Source organism: Protobothrops mucrosquamatus, unplaced genomic scaffold (genome assembly GCF_001527695.2).
Source record: "Protobothrops mucrosquamatus isolate PMUCROS unplaced genomic scaffold, P.Mucros_1.0 scaffold1080, whole genome shotgun sequence".
NCBI classification, from domain to species: domain Eukaryota; kingdom Metazoa; phylum Chordata; class Lepidosauria; order Squamata; family Viperidae; genus Protobothrops; species Protobothrops mucrosquamatus.
Window position 1 is genome coordinate 344292 of NW_015387308.1, and position 19797 is coordinate 364088.

The 19797-nt window shown below is 38.0% G+C and overlaps 1 protein-coding gene across 1 annotated transcript in view; it reads left to right on the forward strand.

Annotated features, from left to right (window-relative positions):
• PARP1 (poly(ADP-ribose) polymerase 1) overlaps positions 1 to 11104 on the forward strand; it is a 36473-nt gene extending 25369 nt beyond the window's left edge. The window contains exons 14-23 of the mRNA XM_015820180.1: positions 470 to 598; positions 1205 to 1288; positions 3196 to 3318; positions 3814 to 3942; positions 5803 to 5901; positions 6626 to 6778; positions 7526 to 7653; positions 7889 to 7950; positions 9678 to 9792; positions 10659 to 11104. Coding sequence (XP_015675666.1) covers positions 470 to 598; positions 1205 to 1288; positions 3196 to 3318; positions 3814 to 3942; positions 5803 to 5901; positions 6626 to 6778; positions 7526 to 7653; positions 7889 to 7950; positions 9678 to 9792; positions 10659 to 10740 — 1104 coding nt within the window. The 3' untranslated portion in view covers positions 10741 to 11104. The remainder of the gene's footprint in view (positions 1 to 469; positions 599 to 1204; positions 1289 to 3195; positions 3319 to 3813; positions 3943 to 5802; positions 5902 to 6625; positions 6779 to 7525; positions 7654 to 7888; positions 7951 to 9677; positions 9793 to 10658) is intronic.
• Positions 11105 to 19797: the final 8693 nt, after the last annotated feature.

Genomic DNA, 19797 nt, shown 5'->3' on the forward strand with positions numbered 1-19797 from the left:
TAGTGCTGGATTATCTTGCAGCCATCATCATCCCAAATGATCAGAGCTGGTATTTTTCTAAGTCAGCGGCTCCCAACCTTTTCTATACCCCGCACCCCTAGAACGCTTCTGATATATTCTCGCACCCCTTACAAAAGTTCAAAATAACGGGAACGAATTATGCATATACAGTATAATTTTGAGAACCCAAGTTTTTGCACCCCTGGTTGGGAACCCCTGGTCTAAGTACTGGAATCTCTAAAGTTAGAAATCGGTTTATTTCTTTGAGGGCTGGAGGAGGGGGATGCAAACAACGTGCTCAATTTGTTGTTTCTCTTGTAGCTATGGATATAAAATGTCCAGATTTTCTGAAAATTCTAGTAGGTATGGGTAGCAATACTGTTAGAAGATCAATTGAGTAGCTTAATTTGTGCATGTATGTCGCTCTAACACAAGTTCCTTCCATTCACTCCCAACCCTCTCCCAATAGGATGAAGAAGCGGTCAAGAAACTGACAGTGAGTGCAGGAACCAAGTCAAAGCTTCCTAAGGCTGTCCAAGATCTTATTAAGATGATTTTTGATGTAGAAAGTATGAAGAAAGCCATGGTGGAGTTTGAGGTTATTATTCATCCTTTGCTTAACTATTTGGTGTTATTAGTTTGATACTCTCAGAATGATTTGGGAAAAGGGAATATTCCTTTGATTCCAGAAGTAATTTGCTGTCTTCAAGAATACTAACCATCAACAAAGTTAGGTAGTTCCCTTTTAAATTTGCCTAACCTTTCCACACCTGGTAGCAACCAAGTCCAGACTTTAATTATGTACAGTATTTTGTAAAGAAGTTCATTCTTTATCTTTCAAGAATGTCACAGTGACTTTTCTTTGGCAGAAGAAAGTTGTGTCTTAATGTATATTTGTTTAACCTGTTTCCCATTATGTGAACATAATCTGGAAATAAGTGCGCATAGACCATTTATCTCATTTTTTAAACTTTTACAGTGTTTTATTTAACTGGGCCGATCTAAAGAGAACAGATTTTTAAACTAAATTATTTCAAACAAATTGACAGACTAAAATAAAGTTGCATCCTACACTTTCTTTGTATTTCTATACTTTGGGTTAAGAATTTTGCTATTTCTTCTATATTCTTTTTTGCCGCCAGTCTTCCAATATTTTCCCATAATGAAGTTCTACTTTAATGGGAACCATTTATTTTCTTGTTAGATTGATCTCCAGAAGATGCCTTTGGGGAAGTTAAGTGAGAGGCAGATCCAGAGCGCGTACTCCATTCTGAATGAAGTGCAGCAGGTAAGTAAAAAAGAGCAATTCCTTTTTCAGCTATTTAAAGCAATATTCCTTTGATTCCAGAAGTAATTTGCGATCTTCAAGAATAGTAACCATCAACAAAGTTAGGTAGTTCCCTTTTAAATTTACCTAACCTTTCCACACCTGGTAGCAACCAAGTCCAGACTTTAATTATGTATTTTGTAAAGAAGTAGTTCATTCATTCAAATTCCTTAGCTGTCCAACTCAAACCAAGTAACTCTGAGTGGCTTTTGTTACTTCTGAGTCTTCACATCTGTTTTCAGTGCATGACCTAGAATTCTAATATATAAAATGGAAAAAATATCCTTCTGTCTTTAACTTAAAAATATGTCTGATTTTAGATCTCAGTTGTTTAGTCCTTCCTTATACAGGAACCTCTCTAATCTGTTAATCATTTTGGTAGGCTTTTTCTGCAATCCCTTTAAAGAAATGTGTAGATTTTTGTTTTAATGGAAGAACAACTTTTTTTTTGTTTTAGTGGAAAGCAAGTACAGGATCATGTAGGCATGTCTTTAAAAGGCACACAGGAAAGCTAATTGGAAAGTTAAGAGAATTGGACAAGGAAGAAGAGGAGAGAAGCAGGATAATTAAAACAAAAGTTTAGGAACGATAATAGTAACACTCAGAAAGAGTTTTGTTGATGTACTTAAAACCTGAAACAACATAGACCCTGTTCTATCTCTACATTTTAAATTATCATGCAGTAGTATTTTAATTAAAAGCTGTGCTCTGAGTAAATAAGAGAGAGAATATAATACCACTCCCACAAATAAAATAACTATGCTACCAGGAAGAGAAGTGATATATGAGAGGAGATCATATTAATATAAAATTAAATCTTAGTATAAGAATTCTTGTTAGGGTGGTGTCAGCAAGATATATCTGTCCATCCCCCCCTCCCCAAAAAAGAAACTTGATGAAATTATGTCCCTTCTGAGCAAACATGACAAAGAGCGTATGCACTTTTGAACCACAGTTAAGTGGGCTATTTATTGCAGCATTTTCTAATAATAGAAAAATATAAATATGCTGGTTAAAGCCTTACTTGCTTTGGGACTGGGTTACCTGAGGGACCATTTTCCTAGTGTTTCCAGCCATCCAATCCGATCCAAGATATTGGGCATGTTGCGGATCTCATCAGTGAAAGAATGTTGACTACAGAAACTAGGGGGCAGGCTTTTTCTGCTACAGCCCCTGCCTTATGAGATATTTTCCTCTCAGAGATTAAAATGATCTCAACACTGTTCGCTTTTCACAAAGCTATAAAATGTGAGTATGTAACCGGGCCTGGGCTTCGGAATGCATTAAGATTTCCATTATTTGGCTTTATATTAGATGATTCATCACGGCTGCTGTTTGTACTTATTTTGTGGATTTTTAAAATATTTTTAAAATTGTTTTAGTCGTTTATAATTTTAGAATTGTAAGCCAACCAGAGTCACTTGGTTGAGGAGGGAGGGAGGGAGGGGGGAGAGAGAGAGAGAGAGAGAGAGAGAGAGAGAGAGAGAGAGAGAGAGAGAGAGAAAGAAAGAAAGAAAGAAAGAAAGAAAGAAAGAAAGAAAGAAAATATGAAATCCCAAAGATGAAATCACATGTAGACCAGTCTTTCCTAAACTGAATGTAGGAAAATAGCATATTGCAGTGTTTGCTTTTGCTAACATTTAACATCCTGGATGCTCACCTCCTGCCATTCCATGATGTCATATTTCAGTCGTCTGGCTATTGAAGATGATTGGGAAGGCAAGTTAGACAAGCATTTCAAAATGCTGCCTTTAACTAAAGTTTCAGTTTAAAATAATGTTTTATTAAGGCAAGTAACTCAAATACAGTATATACATTTGTTGCTGCCGAAGATTATTATAGTTTTGTTTCTTTTTCTCTTCACGTAGGCAGTTTCTGATGGTGGCACAGATTCCCAGATATTGGATCTCTCCAATCGCTTCTACACTCTAATTCCCCATGACTTTGGGATGAAGAAGCCTCCACTTCTAAACAACCTTGACTACATTAAGGTACTTAGATACAGAACTCTGCATTTAACTCTGGCACTTAAATACAGAAATAATGTAAATCATATTTTAATAGATGTAATTTTAAGACAGTTATATCGGGCTAACAGTAAACTTTCTAATCTACAATAGTTTGAATGGTTGATACACTATTGGACATGGCCAGAAGGTCCAGGTTCAGGACATGTTTTGCCTATAATATTTCTTAGGTAATCTTGTGGCCAGTCACTTTCAGTTTAATTAAATACTGTATTACTTCATGCTTAAAAGGAGGGGGCATTAGGGGTGGTTAAAGGAATCATATCCATCATCCTTCGTTTCCTTACAGAAAGTGTAAGACAAAAAATAGGAGAATTTCATTTTTGTCAGAAGAGATAACTATTGCTATTTTTGGGGAAATAGCAATTAGAGAATCCTAAGCTGCCTCTTAGGATAATAAACAGAAAGACTATGAAATGCATGTATTGTTATGAATAATTGCATCTTTCATTTATCAAGACTAAAGTGGAAATGCTGGATAATCTGCTTGACATAGAGGTCGCTTATAGCCTTCTAAGAAGTGGCGGTCAGGATGGGGATAAGGATCCAATAGATGTGAACTATGAGAAGCTCAAAACCATTATCCAGGTAAAAATGGCAGAGATGTATGTTATCCTCTTTTGATTCCATATTTTACAACTTTTCAAGTTTAATTTAGGTGAGTAGATACAAACAGTGGTGGGATTCAGCCGGTTCGCACCACTTTGGCAGAACCAGTAACTAATTTTTTGTTGCCCGGGCTTAGAACGGACTTCCGGAAGCGGCATCCACACAGACAACCAGTTGTTCACATATTTGAATCCCACCACTGGATATAAGATATACATTTTGGTGCTTCAGTGATAACTGCTCGTCTATAGCAATTAAGTTTTGGTGTCTAGAAACTCATATACATTTGGGTTTTTTTTTCTTTTATTTTAATGTACAAGAGAAAGAAAAAGGCTCTAAAACATAAAAAAAATCAAGAAAAACAAAACGGAAATACATCTGTAACACATATTACATGTATATGTTGCAATGCCCAGATTTTAAATATATATAATGACTCATTTCAAGTATTCAACTTGACCACACAACAGATTATTGATCTATCTTTTCATTATGTTAATATAAAATCCATTCATAGGGGGGAATGGACATGTATCATCAACCCCTTTAAAGTATAGTATTTTCTTTCAAATTACCAATATTAGGTTGTAAATTAGAAATTGTCCTTGGAAATTGCCTTGCCATGTCTATAAATATGATTGATAAATATATAATATTTATCTGTAAAAATAATCCATTATTATCTTTCCAAATATAGCAACAGTTTAAGAGTACTGCTAACAAAATTGCTCCAAAATTATGTAAGCAGAAGGTGTGGAAATTTAATAAATTTGCTATCAGCCATTTTAATGAGTTCAAATTGTTCCTGCAGTACTACAGATACTTTAGAAGAGTGATTGAGCAAAAGCTCACAAAGGTTTTGGTGTTTATTGTTCATGAGCTTCTAAAAGGTTTGGGTGCCATTCCCAAGCAGGAATTTTCCCCTAGTATCATTTTCTCATAGGAATAAGGATCAAGTATAAGCTTCTCTTCCAACATAACCCAAATACATATTGCAGTCTTTAATGTAAAAATAGCAACTGATTTTTTTTATTAAAGTCCCTGCCAAAATACCAAAAGGGACAAATAATAACTTTAAAATTATGGCTGTAAAGATTTGAAAATAGTTATTTCATTTCATTTATCATTCATTGATAAATCTTAAAATCTGTTCACTTAAAACCCTCTTTTTTAATAAAGAAATTTTGAGGGGGGAAAAACTGTCATAGGGACTGTCTTACTATCTTAAGATACTAATTTTAATTTATTCTTTCCATAAATTCAGAGACATTTTCATATAATGTTTGATGTTTTCCCAACAACTGTCTTGACAAGACTTTTAGGTTGGGGATTGTACTTTTGCTATCACCCAGACTTGGTTAAATATAACATAAAAGGAAGGGAGCTCAGATATCAGCCTACTTTTCCTTCTCCCAAGTTGCAGCTTCCCATCATATTTCCTCTTGCCTCTTACCCTTTTAGTGTTTGCTCCCAGGTCTAACTTCTCCATAGTTCCATCATCTCCTTAACACCTCTAACACCAATATGGTGACCCCTTTAGCAATACTTCTGCCTCAGGGCAGTATTTCTTTTAGCCCAGGGAATGCCTAAAGGTCCCAGTTGGTAAGTTCTTCTGCTATCTCACCCTGCAAGGACAATTGGCAAACTGGATACTATCTTCAGCAGCTTCTCTCTCATATGATGCTTTAAAAAATTAATAACATTCAGGATTCCTAGATCAGTGAGATCAGGATTCCAGGAGTAGATTGTGTACATCACTTTAATGGCCAAATATTTACAGGTTCCTCTTTTTACATTACTAAATTTATAACAGTCAATTTCTTGTCAACTTCCTGACAGGTAGTAGATAAAGATTCAGAAGAAGCCAAGATTATAAAACAATATGTTAAGAACACTCATGCAAGTACCCACAATGCATATGATTTGAAAGTTGCGGAGGTGAGTTCATGGTTGGAGATATGGTATTTTAATTGTGGAATTGGTCTATATTTAACTTGTCTTTCCTGTATGTGTTGCCGTAGTCGTAGTCGTAGTAGTAATAGTAGTAGTAGTAGTAATAATAATAATAATAATAATAATAATAATAATAATAATAATAATAATAATAATAATAGTAAAGCTGGAAGGGACCTTGGAGGTCATGTAGTCCAACCCCCTGCTCAGGCAGGAAACCCTATACCATTTCGGACAAATGGCTGTCCAGTCTCTTCTTAAAAACTTCCAGTGTTGCTAAATAATATTTTTGTGGAACTATAATCAAGGCTCTTGATTATCTCACCTCTGTTAACTTAATCTGTTCTCATGTAGTCTTGTATCTTGGCGTTAATACAAAATGTTTATGGAGCGGACATTCTAAGCTTCTCCTCCTCAAATCTGAGGCTTGTGGGCATGGAAAGGAAGTCATAAAATGAATGTTTTTCCATGCTATAGATCAGAGGTCCCCAAACCCTGTACATTGCTTTTTCAATAGAAGTTTTCTTAAATGAGGTATCTGGATTTAAGTTTGACACATGAGCCTTGTCAAGGATTAGCTTTACAAAAATAAAGATACAAAAAAGAATATACAGTACTTAAGAATTCAGAGTGGTTTTCCACATATTGAATTATTTTTCAGTGTACTCTGCTCTATCAGTCATCATATCTTTTTCTTCCTCTGTCCCAGATTTTCAAGATTGAACGTGAAGGGGAATATCAACGTTATGAACCATTCCGAGACCTACATAATCGCCAATTGCTCTGGCATGGTTCTCGCACTACCAATTTTGCTGGTATCTTGTCACAGGGTCTCCGAATAGCTCCACCTGAAGCCCCAGTGGTTCGTATTATGCTAATTTTCTAATGTAGAGTTAGTGACCCTCCAGATGCTGAACTCCCAGCAGGCTTCAGTCAACAATGGTATGAAGGATGCTTGGAGTTAAAATTCAGCAATCTGAGACATGTCACTCTTAGAGGAACTTATAATACATTCTGTGCCAATAATCTTGCAGTTTTGGGGATGGAATTGAATGCTGTTTTAGTGGAGTTTCCATTTCAGTTAGCTTGACTTTCTTCTGTGTTCTCTATGGAGAGGACATAGAAGGAAATTACACTGTCACAATTCTAGATGATGTTCTATATATCTAAGTTACTCTGCAGACAGAGTAAAAGTCATCTCTCCACCTCTTAGCAATTAGACAATAACCTCTAACAAATTATTTTATTCTGTCATGCACAGCAGAAATACAGTTTATTTAACCTAGAATATTGAGATGCCGGCCCAGAGCTGAAGGTGAAAATAAATAAATAAATAAAATACAGAATTGCTGTCTGTTCTAATCTGAAAGGAGAAAAATACCTTGTCCTCCAGTGTGAAAAATTTATCAAACTATCATTCCTTCCCAAGAAAAAGAAAACATATCCGAAGATCAGAAAAAAAAGTTTCTTTTTGTTGTTTTATATCATAGGCATATATTTAGAGATAAAGTTTTCTCTAGATAGGGAATTGCAATCCCTTTCTTTCACATAGGACTTCCCTAGTCAAATGACTTTTGGGAAGCTCAGCATAACTTCATTTTTCTTTTAGACTGGCTATATGTTTGGCAAAGGTATCTACTTCGCAGACATGGTGTCCAAAAGTGCAAACTATTGTCATACCTCTCAAATTGATCCTGTTGGCCTAATCTTGCTGGGAGAAGTTGCTCTTGGAAACATGTGAGTGATATCTTCTTAAAGTGATAGCATGTAGAGTACCAATTTAGATTTGAAAAGGTATTTATCCTAAACAAAAATATTCTTTGTGTCTCTCATAGCAGATGAGAGGCTATAGGAATTTGTATTGAAATATCTTACTACTCTGTTTTACCAGGGGAAAAATATAAAGAAGGAGGCAATTTTTTAAAATTTATGAAATATTGTTTCCTAAATGGTCATCCTCTCTGTTTGGTAGGTATGAATTGAAAAATGCTTCCCATATAACAAAGCTACCAAAAGGCAAACACAGTGTCAAAGGTAAGTGCCTGCTGGAAATGGTGTTGCTAACTTGGCCCAGATTTTTTTTTTTATCAGGACACTGGAAAAATGCTTTACTGTTAAGTAATCTCTATAATCAGATTAATGTAATGTTAAGATGCCACCATCACACTTCAAAAGACATTCAGATGATAATTTTAGTTGAAACCAAACTGATGACAGAAATTGAAAAATAATATTAATGTATGACAGCTTGTGTAACATGGATGCTACATATTTTAGGCAGAAAAATAGAACAAGTTGATCCAAGGTAAGGCTAGATTCTAATAAATAATAGAACTTCATTATTAAGATTGCTATACTAAACTTGCTAAGAAGTAAGTCCTCTAGTTTGTGAAACTACTTTTTTTAAAAACATAGAATTGCACTGCCCATTTAAAAATATTTCTTCTCCTAATCTGTCCTAAATAGCTTGTGCTAAGTCAGTGATGGCGAACCTTTTAGAGACCGAGTGCCCAAACTGCAACTCAAAACCCACTTATGCATGGTCGGGTGCCGGGTGGGTGTGGCCCATTGGCTGGGTGTAGCCTATTGCTGGGTGTGGCTGCAGTGGTAACGCAGACTGGGTGGGACTAAAAAGTTCAATCAATCAATTCCAACTTTGCAAGATTTTTTTTTCCCCGCAAGAAGTTGAAATTGACTTGATTGATTGAACCTTTTATTTTTTGCACATGGCGGTGGAGGCCTAAAGCGAAAAGGTTTTATAAAACCCAGCTGAAGGCCTAGGACTGGGGCAACAGCGTGCGTGCCCACAGAGAGGGCTCTGAGTGCCGCCTCTGGCACCCATGCCATAGGTTCGCCACCACTGTGCTAAGTGATGATAATCTTAAAACCGATCCATACCCATCAGCTTGCATTATAAGTGAATAGTTCCTCTCCAAATGTACAAGGCATCTTTGCCCAACCTGATGTCCTTCTTCAGTGTCAGATTGAAGAAGATGGGAGTTTACAGTCCCAACTCATTTGCAAGTCATCAAGCTGGAAAAAGGGACAGATGGAAATCTTTTCAATTCATACACAATATATTTATTTAAGAAGTGCAAATAGAATTTTAGTAACAAAGGCTTGGATATATTGGCTGAATTGATTAGATTTCAAAATTGTGAGCAAAAGTGTAGAGCCTTTTCCAAGGCATTTAAATATACTATAAAGTGGTTGACCAGATACATCTTTGCAGTTCATAAGCAGGAGGTGAGATTGATAGCACTTCTACTTCCTAACAGTTTATTTTTAAAACACTAGTTTTGATGCTAAAGATAGTATGATACCATCGAGATAGTTACCTGTGAACCTTAATCTTCTATGTGCAATATTTGCCCAAGCCTTCTTTAAAACCACCAGCATTTATCACCATCAATATTTTATGGGAACAAATTCCATAGTTTAGCTATGTGATATTTTATCAATTCTTAAACTCCCCATTTTTAACTTCACTTGTTGGCCCCTAAATTCTAATGTTGGGTATAGGAAGGGGAAAGTCTGTTCATATTTCTCTGTTATGAATAATTATATATAAATGTATGATATCTCTATTTGTCACCTTTTTCTAAACTAAAAAACCCAAACATTAGGGGAACTATTCTATCCCCATAATTATTTTGCATGCTATATTAACTGATCTCATAATTCAGATCTGATGAGTTCCAGTTTTTCAACATATATGTGAATGCATTAGACTTAATTACATTTGTTTGTTTCCTATTTAGGTTTGGGTAAAACAGCCCCAGATCCCTCAGCCACTGTTTCTCTTGAAGGTGCAGATGTTCCTTTAGGAAAAGGAATTGCATCTGGAATTAGCAGTACTTCTCTTATGTATAATGAGTATCCTTTGATCAATATTAGAATAGAATATAAATAGCCATTGGGGATGACTGAAGGTGGTTGCTTCTAGGCAGGTGAATACTGTCAGCCTTAATGAATTTGGACTTTTGGGCATTAGTATGTAAGTTACCTCTGCAGTTCTAGGATAAATGTCCTTGACAATCAGAAGAAACTGAGAAAATGTAGGCTTTGCTAAAGTCTTAAAACCTGTACTTTTTATTTATTTATCCATGTATTGGCATGCTCCTTATTCCTAAAATTCTAAATATTTTAAGATATAAGTATCTTATATCTAAAAGCAATGAAAACTATCAAAACATAAAATAGGGTGATGCCGTAGGTCCTGCAGTTAAAGGAAATTAATACTGTTCTCTCTAATAGTTGCCTTCAGTTAAGTGGCATATGAGCTCACTAAGCAAGTTCTGGATTTGGGTGTACTCCATGCTTCTCAAGTGGTAACTGGAGGACAGGAGAGAGCTTTTTTTCCAGTTGGTACGTGATTCTGTCTCTGGAGGAGAGGAATTTTTGCTGTTCTTGTACCTTGATGCTCTCAAGTTGACCATTGCATCATGCCAGATAGAATTACGTTTAGTGGTAATTCAGAGGCCATACTTTGGTTTAAAATACAGTATCAGTTAGGAACTTTAGCAAGTGCTTTATTAAGACTATCATGCCACTGATCTGTCAGTATACTACCTTTCAGAAATACAGGGCTAAAATCCTAGAATTCCCATCCATCCAGAGGCATTTTAGAAATCTGAGAGGGCTTGGAGGGATGGCCTTTATGTCTTCCTATTTTATTTGGCAATACAGAAGAACACAGCAAAAACGTCTTTATTTTTTCCTTCATTCATTCATTTCTTCAGATACATTGTCTATGATATTGCTCAGGTAAAACTGAAGTATCTGCTGAAATTAAAGTTCAACTATAAGACAACTCTCTGGTGAAGATCAGCTTCTTGGAATTAAGAATACAAATGTTTTTGAACCCCTCCTTTATTTTTTTGATAAATATGCAAGATTAGATGAAAAATGTTACGAGCAATTTTGTATTTGTGCTTTTCTCTCCCTCCCCCCCCCCTTTCTTCTTCTTCCGCCACTTGGCTTATTCTAGTTTGGACATACTGTACATCTTTAACTAACAACAACACCCCACTCCCCAAAAAGGGAGGGGAAGTCAATAACCCTTGAATTAAACTTTTAGTAAAAGAGACAAGGAAGATAAATTTAGAATCATTTACACGCTGCTTTTCTTGTTTTTCAAATCTTCCTTAATTTGTATTCTGAATAAAGGTTAATGTGTTTATTTTAAAGTAAAAATAAAAGCTACTTTCATACTAACGTTTTCTTTATGCAAAATACAGTACTTCTGTATAAGGCAGTGATTCTCAACCTGTGGGTCGGGACCCCATTTGGGGTCGATCGACCATTTCACGGGGGTCGCCAAGCAAGGCTGTCCGCCTTTTTTTTTGTCCGCCATTTTTTCCCCTTTTCCGGCGGGTGCCTTACCTCCCTTGGGCTGGGCCAGCTGGTGGTCGGCCTGCTCCGTCTCTGCCGCTTGCCAGCTACGCCTCGGCTGGCGCAGGGGGCGGAACCACGCATGCGCGGCGCTCCCGGGCAGGGAAAGTCCTCGACTTACGACCAGTTTAGTCCTCGACTTACGACCGGTTTAGTCCTCGACTTACGACCGGTTTAGTCCTCGACTTACGACCGGTTTAGTCCTCGACTTACGACCGGTTGGGGTCGCGGCATTAAAAAGGTTGAGAACCACTGGTATAAGGTAAGAGGTCACGTGTAATGTTTGTGGAACCAATCCTAACCTGTTGCTTAGTAAACAACTGGGTTAGATGATTGTGTATAAAAGGAGCAACAATCTTTTTGGAGTTGGCAACTTTGCTTTTATGCCGCATGCTGGGAAAAGTGTGCTCAGGCATATGTGGAAACTACATGTTTCAAAAAAGTGCGACAGACAGCACAAGCATAGCACCTCTCTACCATTCATTAAAATAATTGTCTTATTGCAGGCTTTTGTGAGAGCCTGAAAAAAAGATGATAGTATCACCAAAATTACATTAACTTTAATGTTTTGACTCTGCCATAATGCTTTCAAGCTTGTGCAGAAGCCTAAATTAGAAGAGCTGTTTTATGAATGATAGGTGTGGTTGTTTGCATGAGCTTGGAAGCATTTTTCAAATTATGTTTGAAGGATGCAAAGCCCTAAATATGCATATCCCCCTCATGTACTCGCAGATGCCATTCATTCTTACATACCGGTATGTACACCTCCTTCCTTTCCCGCTATCTTTAGCAGACTTGTTGAGAAGGAGGAAGAAATAACTTTCATTTCTACACCCACAACTTCGCAATCTGTTTCTGTACTGCTATATTTCTTCATAAAAAAACAAGTACTTTGCATGCTGCATCATGGGAGGAGTAGGGCACCTACTCTACCATCAGACAGAAAGAAATATGGGACAGAGAAATGGGTCTGGAAAATTACTGGAAAACCTGGGAAGTAACAAATACTATACCCTAGAAACCAGGTGAGAGAGAAAATGTAGTTGGATCAAAAATGATAAGAAAATAAGAGGGCGGGAAATACAAATGGCACAAGAGCAATAGGCGCACTAACAGTTTATGCACCAGTGTGATGCATGAACGATGGAGGTGATGGCAAGTTGCCAGACAGCACTTTTAAAGGACTGCCCAAAATCTGCACTGCTTTGCACACTACTAACATTCTCTGGCATTGGTGGGTTGCATGTTCCTTACAGATCATGCCCAGCTGCAATATCAAACAAACTCCAGAATAATCATGGTGCCCTTTTATTTATTTATTAAACAAATTATTATAGCTACCCAACTGTTACAGATTGTGTAATGTACAGCATTAAAAATTCACAATTTAACCATGGTGGCAACAACAGAATCAATCAAGATACATGATTCATTCCAAATGGGGTCCCCAAGCCCACTGACAAACAAGATCTTGCAGAAAAGCAATGTGTGGGCCAATCTTATCTCTGGGGCAATGATGTTCCAAAGCGAGAGAGCTACCATAGAGAAGACCCTTTTCCTAATTTCCACCAAATGTACTTGCTTGATAGTTGGACCCGTAAATACTCTGCCTTCCTGCTCTGGTGGGCTGGGTAGATATCATAGGGAGAGGCGGTCTGTCAAATAACCTGGCCCCAAGTTGTAGGCTTGTAAAACAATCGTACATGTAGGCATGTGTAACAGCCATAGATATAGATGTTTTGGTTTCTTCCAGTCTTCATGCGCAATTTTACCCTGCATAAGTTTTATAATAACACACAGAGCTGGACCTGTTTTTACTATGGCTTTGCATCCCAAAATGATATTTAGTCACCAACTCTCAAAAGAAGTACACATCTTAACTGCATAATGGCTAGTTGGAGTGAATGGCAGATCAATGATATCACTGAAAAAGCCGATACTTCTTTGTCAAACCACTTTTTTCCCATGTAGCCACATAATGAATGTTCACACATTTTAATTCACTACAAGAAAGTAACACCTTGTGTTCAACCTTGCTTTTTTTCCACTTTTATGGCTCAACTGCAGTTTGTAGTCTTGTAACAATCAGAATAGAAATGAAATGAACTTTCCTGCAAGAAAAGCACTGCTTTTGGCACACAGAGCACTAAAGGTAAACTGCACACTAAATAAAATAATAAATGGTGAACTAGTTGTACACATGTGAAAGTTTTAACTAACTTGAATTTTCACAGACCTCTGCTTTGAGATAGAAATAAAAGATCAATATCTCTGCAATAGAAAGGCTTCAACACATAAGCAGTTATGTATTGTAATAGATTATTTAGGACCAGTTATGTCCTAAAATTTCTGCTCTAAGAACAACCTTTTTATCTGTGATCTGTATAAAACATATAAGAAAGTATTTTTCTTATACATGATTTATTCTGGTAACGTGTGTACTTTAATTTTGTCATTTCACATGACTTAACAGACAAAACAGGACCTAATAGGAAGATAAGTATATAGTGATTAATGCTCAGCTATCTATAGATGTTATAAGGCAAGGATTCCAGGATCTCACTTAGATTGCCCAGGCATTATTATACATATACTTTAATTGGGATGTAAATTGCAAATTACTTTTGAACAGGGGTCCTCTGGAAGATCATAGTGCTATTCTGACATGGATGGATGATTACATTTTATCGCTCTTGAAGAGTTCACTGTGTGTAGCTACATGTGCTTCTTTATTTCCAATTGTTTGTTGGGATATATAGCTAAGCAGTTACACCTCAGCAGCTGGCATAGCTAGGAGGTTTCACCCTGATTAGTACTTGGATGCTGATAGACAAGGGAATCTTTTTGAAAAGTCCCAGAAGATGGCAAACTGTTTCTGGTAATGCTGACAGAAAAGACCATATGGGTTGTTAATTATTAAATTTATATCTTGGCTTTTCTCTAAACGTTCAAGGAAGCACATTCTTTCCATTTTTTCTTCCTATTTGAGGATTTTTTTACTTTTTTAAAATACAGATTTTTTTTCAACTGTCCTTGTAGAAATGTGTGGGAGATAAATCTTTTTATAGATTTATAGAACAAAAAGGGTTGTCTATGGTGAGAAGTTAACATGTGGCAACATAAGAAATCGGCACTTTTCTTTGGAGAGATAATCGGCTTCATGCTGCATTTGCCAAATAGTAATTTCATGCAATTCCATGCAAAATCCATATTAATCTAGCTTCAATAATGAGAATGAGAATGCAGGCATTGCTATCAGTAGCTCTGATTTATAATCAGTATTCATGACACCCAAATCAACCTCAGAAAGATTGCTTAATGTCTCTATACATCCTATCCTTTAAAACAGGCATGTCAAACTTGTGACATCACACGACGTATCGCAACTTTTTCCCCATTGCCGGAAATGGGATGGGCGCAATTTCTGTATGATGCACCCGGCCCGTGGGCCAGCAGCTTGACATGCCTGCTTTAAAACAACTGTTAAATGCTTTTAAATCAATTTATGCTCTTTAAAGTATAGGAAAGATAACTTATTATTTTCATTTATAGAGGACAGCATGGATGGCAATAGCACTTAGACTTATATACCGCTTCACAGTGCTTTACAGCCCTCTAAGCAGTTTACAGAGCCAGCATATTGCCCCCAACAATCTGGGTCCTCATTTTACCAATCTCAGAAGGATGGAAGGCTGAGTCAACCTTGAGCCAGTGAGAATCAAACTGCCAAACTGCCGGCAGTCAGCAGAAGTAGCCTGCAGTACTGCATTCTAACCATAGCGCCACAGGCCAAGCTTGAGGTGACAAGGGTTTGTCAACAATAATTCCTAGTTTAGGAATAGCTGCAATTGGCACACAAAGTGAAGCTGTGCAGGTCCTTTTGACCACATCTTTACCTGTTCCTCCTGAAAGAGCTATGAATCCCGGAAAATCCCCAGATTGCAGAACTGATTTACATGCAGGAGCGCAACTCCATCCAAGGGATGATTTTCCCCAGTAGCTTCATGTAGATCAGGGGTGTCTTGTAGTGAATTGGCAAAGAAGTATGCTGGGATCTTCAAACTTGACCCTTTTATGACTTGTGGACTTCAACTCCCAGAATTCCTCAGCCATGCTGCTTTACATAGAAAGTATTTCCACGTGTAAATATTTCATAAAAACATTTTACTGTACTTCTAGAGCAGGGGTGTCAAACTGCCGGCCCACGGGCCGGATGCGTCACAAAACCGTGCCCACCCCATTGCTGGCAATGGAGAAAAAGTTCCGATACGTCGCGCAACGTCACGTGACATTGCGAGTTTGACATGTCTGATGTAGATGTTGAACAGCAGAGGAGAGACCCCAAGATATCCTACACTAAACAGCCTGAGAGCTTGACCTTTTCTCTTCACCGACTGGAACTGCTCATTCAGGAGAAAAGCGCACACTTCCAATATTTGCAGGTATCCCAGGTTATTATGGTCAATACTAGTGAAGGCTGTCAAAAAAAAAATCAAGCAGGATCATGAGCATTACACTTCCATTACTATATCTCAATCCTAGGTCAACAAAAATCAATGCAGTCTTAAGTCCTATAACCAGGCCTAAAACTAGCCAAATTTTTTTTGGGATAATATGCTTTTCATGATGTCTTCTTCACTTGCACTCCTATCATTTCTTCAGCAACTTTCCATAAGGGGAAGTTGGGAAAAAAAGTAATTAAGACAACTAGGATGAATGATTGAGGAGGGGGCACACAACAGGTCCCTTCAAAGTAGGTGGCATTATCTCCTCTCACAAAGTCATATTAACCACCATCTGCATCCAGCCTCCTCTCATGCTGGCAGCTTTCGCTAGCCAAATGGAGTAGGAATCTAATCAACATGTTGTGGAGTTTACATATCCTAGAACCCCATCTGCTTCCTTGGGATCAACAAACTCACACATATCCCAGATCCTTCCCAGATGGTATTCTATCTGATCAATACAATTTGTCCAGTAGCCAGTGCCAGGTTACATCACATAACCCAGAGGGATATGTGAAATATATGAATTTATGTGACACAATGTCCTACATATGTTCTTGCACTTAGATGTAATTGAAACAATAAGATCAGTGATTTTTATATTTCAATCTGTAGTGATTTTTAATCTGATTATGGCCAGATCTCATCAAAAATCAAGATAAAATATATAATATATATATTGTATATAGCAGGGCTTTTCAACCGGTGGTACCATTTGTGGTACATTAATGCCTGGCAAGTGGTACGCAGCCCTGCCTAGCCAAGTGTAGTGGGGGAGGGCTCACCCTCCCCCATGAGAAAGGAGGAGGGGGGCAGAAATAGGAGAGCCTATAAAAGGAGGCAGTTTGGGCAGGAGAGGGAGAGAGAAAAAAAGCAGCAGCCTTGGGAGGAGGCAGAGTCAGCTGCACCGGAGGGGGAGGGTGGGGGGAGAGGAGATCAAGCAGGCTGGCCATGAGCCGATCTACAACTGCTGTGGCAGCCACCTGTGCTGACAGCAGCAAACAGGCAAGAAATGCATGGAGGGGGGGGGAATGAAAAAAGGCAGCAATGGCTGGAGGTGAGGCATGGAGGAGGGAAGGAGATGGAGAGTGGAAGGATTCTTATGTGCTTTTGTGACTTTGAAGTTCTGGGATTTGTGCAATGAGGGCTTTGTGTTCTTAAGGAGTGTTTGGCAATTTCTATTTGGCTGATGGCTGATGTTAGCTTCTATTGCTCTACTGTTGTTAGCTGTAAGTTTTGCTGCAAGGGATTTTGAACTATTTTTCTCCTGAATGGATTTTGCCTGTAGCATTCCTTTACTTATGAATGGAGCCATTTGGGGAGGTTGCCTTAGCTGGCAGCCAATACTTACATTTTTTTTTCTTCCTTAAGTGCCAGCTGCACTCTTTACTTTCCTTTCTAGCCAGTAGCTAATTCTTAAAGGGGAATGTGCCTTTTTAAGCTAGTTCACTCAGCAGCTTGTCTTTTCTGTCTCTGGAGGCCTTTCCTTGTTTGATTAATATATGGAAGAGGGAAAATATGGGTGGGGGTTCAAATTCTTCCTTCAGATTTACACTGCTTCAGAAGGAGATGGGTATGAGAAAAAGGGAGGCATGGAAGGGAGGGAGGAAAGGAAGTCCCACCTTAGCACTTGGCCACCAGCAGCTCTGCCGTTGACTTTGCTTGTCAAAAGGTTGCAGAAGGGGATCACATGAACCTGGAACACTGTGACCATTATAAATATGAATCAGTTGCCAAGCAACCAAATATAAATCACATGACCCTGGTCATGTTGCAATGGTCATAAGTGTGAAAAATGGTCATAAGTCATTTCAGTGCAATTGCAACTTGGAACAGGTTTTTTTTTGTCATCAAGTTTTTGACACCTTGCTAGGTGGTACTCGAATATTGCCATATCCTAAAAGTGGTACAATCGGTAAAAAGGTTGAAAAGCCTTGGTATATAGTATGTTTAAATATGTGTTATGTATATATACGCTTGAGAGCAAGCAACTAAACTTCATTTTTAATGTGTGCCACTGTGCCCACAGTAAAAAATGACAATAAAGGTTATCTAATCTAATAAAAGCATTTTTATCACTTATAAAAATTATGCAAAATCCAGATGCCCCAATTTTATTGCTAATTAGACCTGTGCCATATCTAGCAATGTTGAGTGCCCAAATAAACATGAAGCAAAATTCTCTGGTGCCTTATATATAGAAGTTACTGTTCAAAGGTATTGTAGGCTAGTTCTTTGTCAAATGGGGCCATTATACATATATTTATGACATCTTTGCAAAAAAAAGTTGTAATAAGAGACCATTGTTACTGCTCAGTTCACTTGAGTACAATGTTAAATATTAAGAAATTACTAAGTTGATGCCATGCTATTGCTTTGTATCTGCCCCACAAGAATAATACCCCACTGAGAACAGTTTGTGCAAGCAGAACACAAGCAGTATTTGTAAATACAGGTAGTTCTCAAGTTACAATCATAATTGAGTGCAAAATTTTTGTTGCTAAGTGAGATATTGAGTTTTGCCCCATTTTATGATTTTTCTTGACACAGTTCTTAAGCGATTCATTGAGTTGTTAAATTAGTAACACGGTTGTTAAGTGAATCTGGCTTCCCCATTGATTCTGCTTGTCAGAAGGTTGCCAAAGGTGATTACATGACACCAGGACATTGCAACTGTCATAAATACAAGTCAATTGCCAAGTGTCTGAATTTTGATCATGTTGCCTTGGTGATGCTGCAACAGTCAGAAGCTTGAAAACCAGTCATAAGTCACTTTTTAGTGGCATTGTAACTTTGAACAGTCACTAAACAGTTATAAGTCGAGGACTGCCTGTACAATCTGCTGTCCAGAATACAGAATAACAAGAGTTGGAAGGGGCCCCAGAGGTCGTCTAGTCCAACCCCCTACCTGAGCAGGAGACCCCATACCATGCCAGACAAATTAGTGTCCAATCTCTTAAAAACCTCCTGTGATGATGATGATGATGATGATGATAATAATAATAATAATAATAATAATAATAATAATAATAATAATAATAAAGTTGGAAGGGACCTTGGAGGTCATCGAGTCCAACCCCCTGCTCAGGCAGGAACCCTACACCATTTCAGACAAATGGCTGTCCAGTCTCTTCTTAAAATCTTCCAGTATTGGAGCATTCACCACTTCTGGAGGCAGGTTGTTCCATTGGTTAATTGTTCTAACTGTCAGGAAGTTTCTCCTTAGTTCTAAGTTACTTCTCTCCTTGATCAGTTTCCATCCGTTGCTTCTTGTCCTGCCTTCAGGTGCTTTGGAGAATAGCCTGACTCCCTCTTCTTTGTGGCAGCCCCTGAGATATTGGAACACGGCTATCATGTCCCCCCTCGTCCTTCTCTTCGTTAAACTAGGCATACCCAATTCCAGCAACCGTTCCTTATATGTTTTAGCCTCCAGTCCCCTAATCATCTTTGTTGCTCTTCTCTGAACTCTTTCTAGAGTCTCAGCATCTTTTTTACATCGCGGTGACCAAAACTGAATGCAGTATTCCAAGTGTGGCCTTACCAAGGCATTGTAAAGTGGTATTAATACTTCAGGTGATCTTGATTCTATCCCTCTGTTAATGCAGCCCAGCACTGTGTTGGCCTTTTTGGCAGCTGCAGCACACTGCTGGCTCATATTTAAGTGATTGTCCACTAGGACTCCAAGATCCCTCTCACAGTTACTACTATTGAGCAAGGTACCCCCTATGCTGTACCTGTACATTTGGTTTTTCTTGCCTAAATGTAGAACCTTACTTTTTTCACCATTGAATTTCATTTTGTTAGATAGCGCCCAGTGTTCAAGTCTGTCCAGATCCTTCTGTATCCTAAGCCTGTCTTCTGGAGTGTTGGCTATTCCTGCCAGCTTGGTGTCATCTGCAAATTTGATGGAGCACCCACAGATGAAGCTAGCGACCAGATGCGGCCACTGCATGCAGCCATCCATTTCCCCCCCAACTCGTTT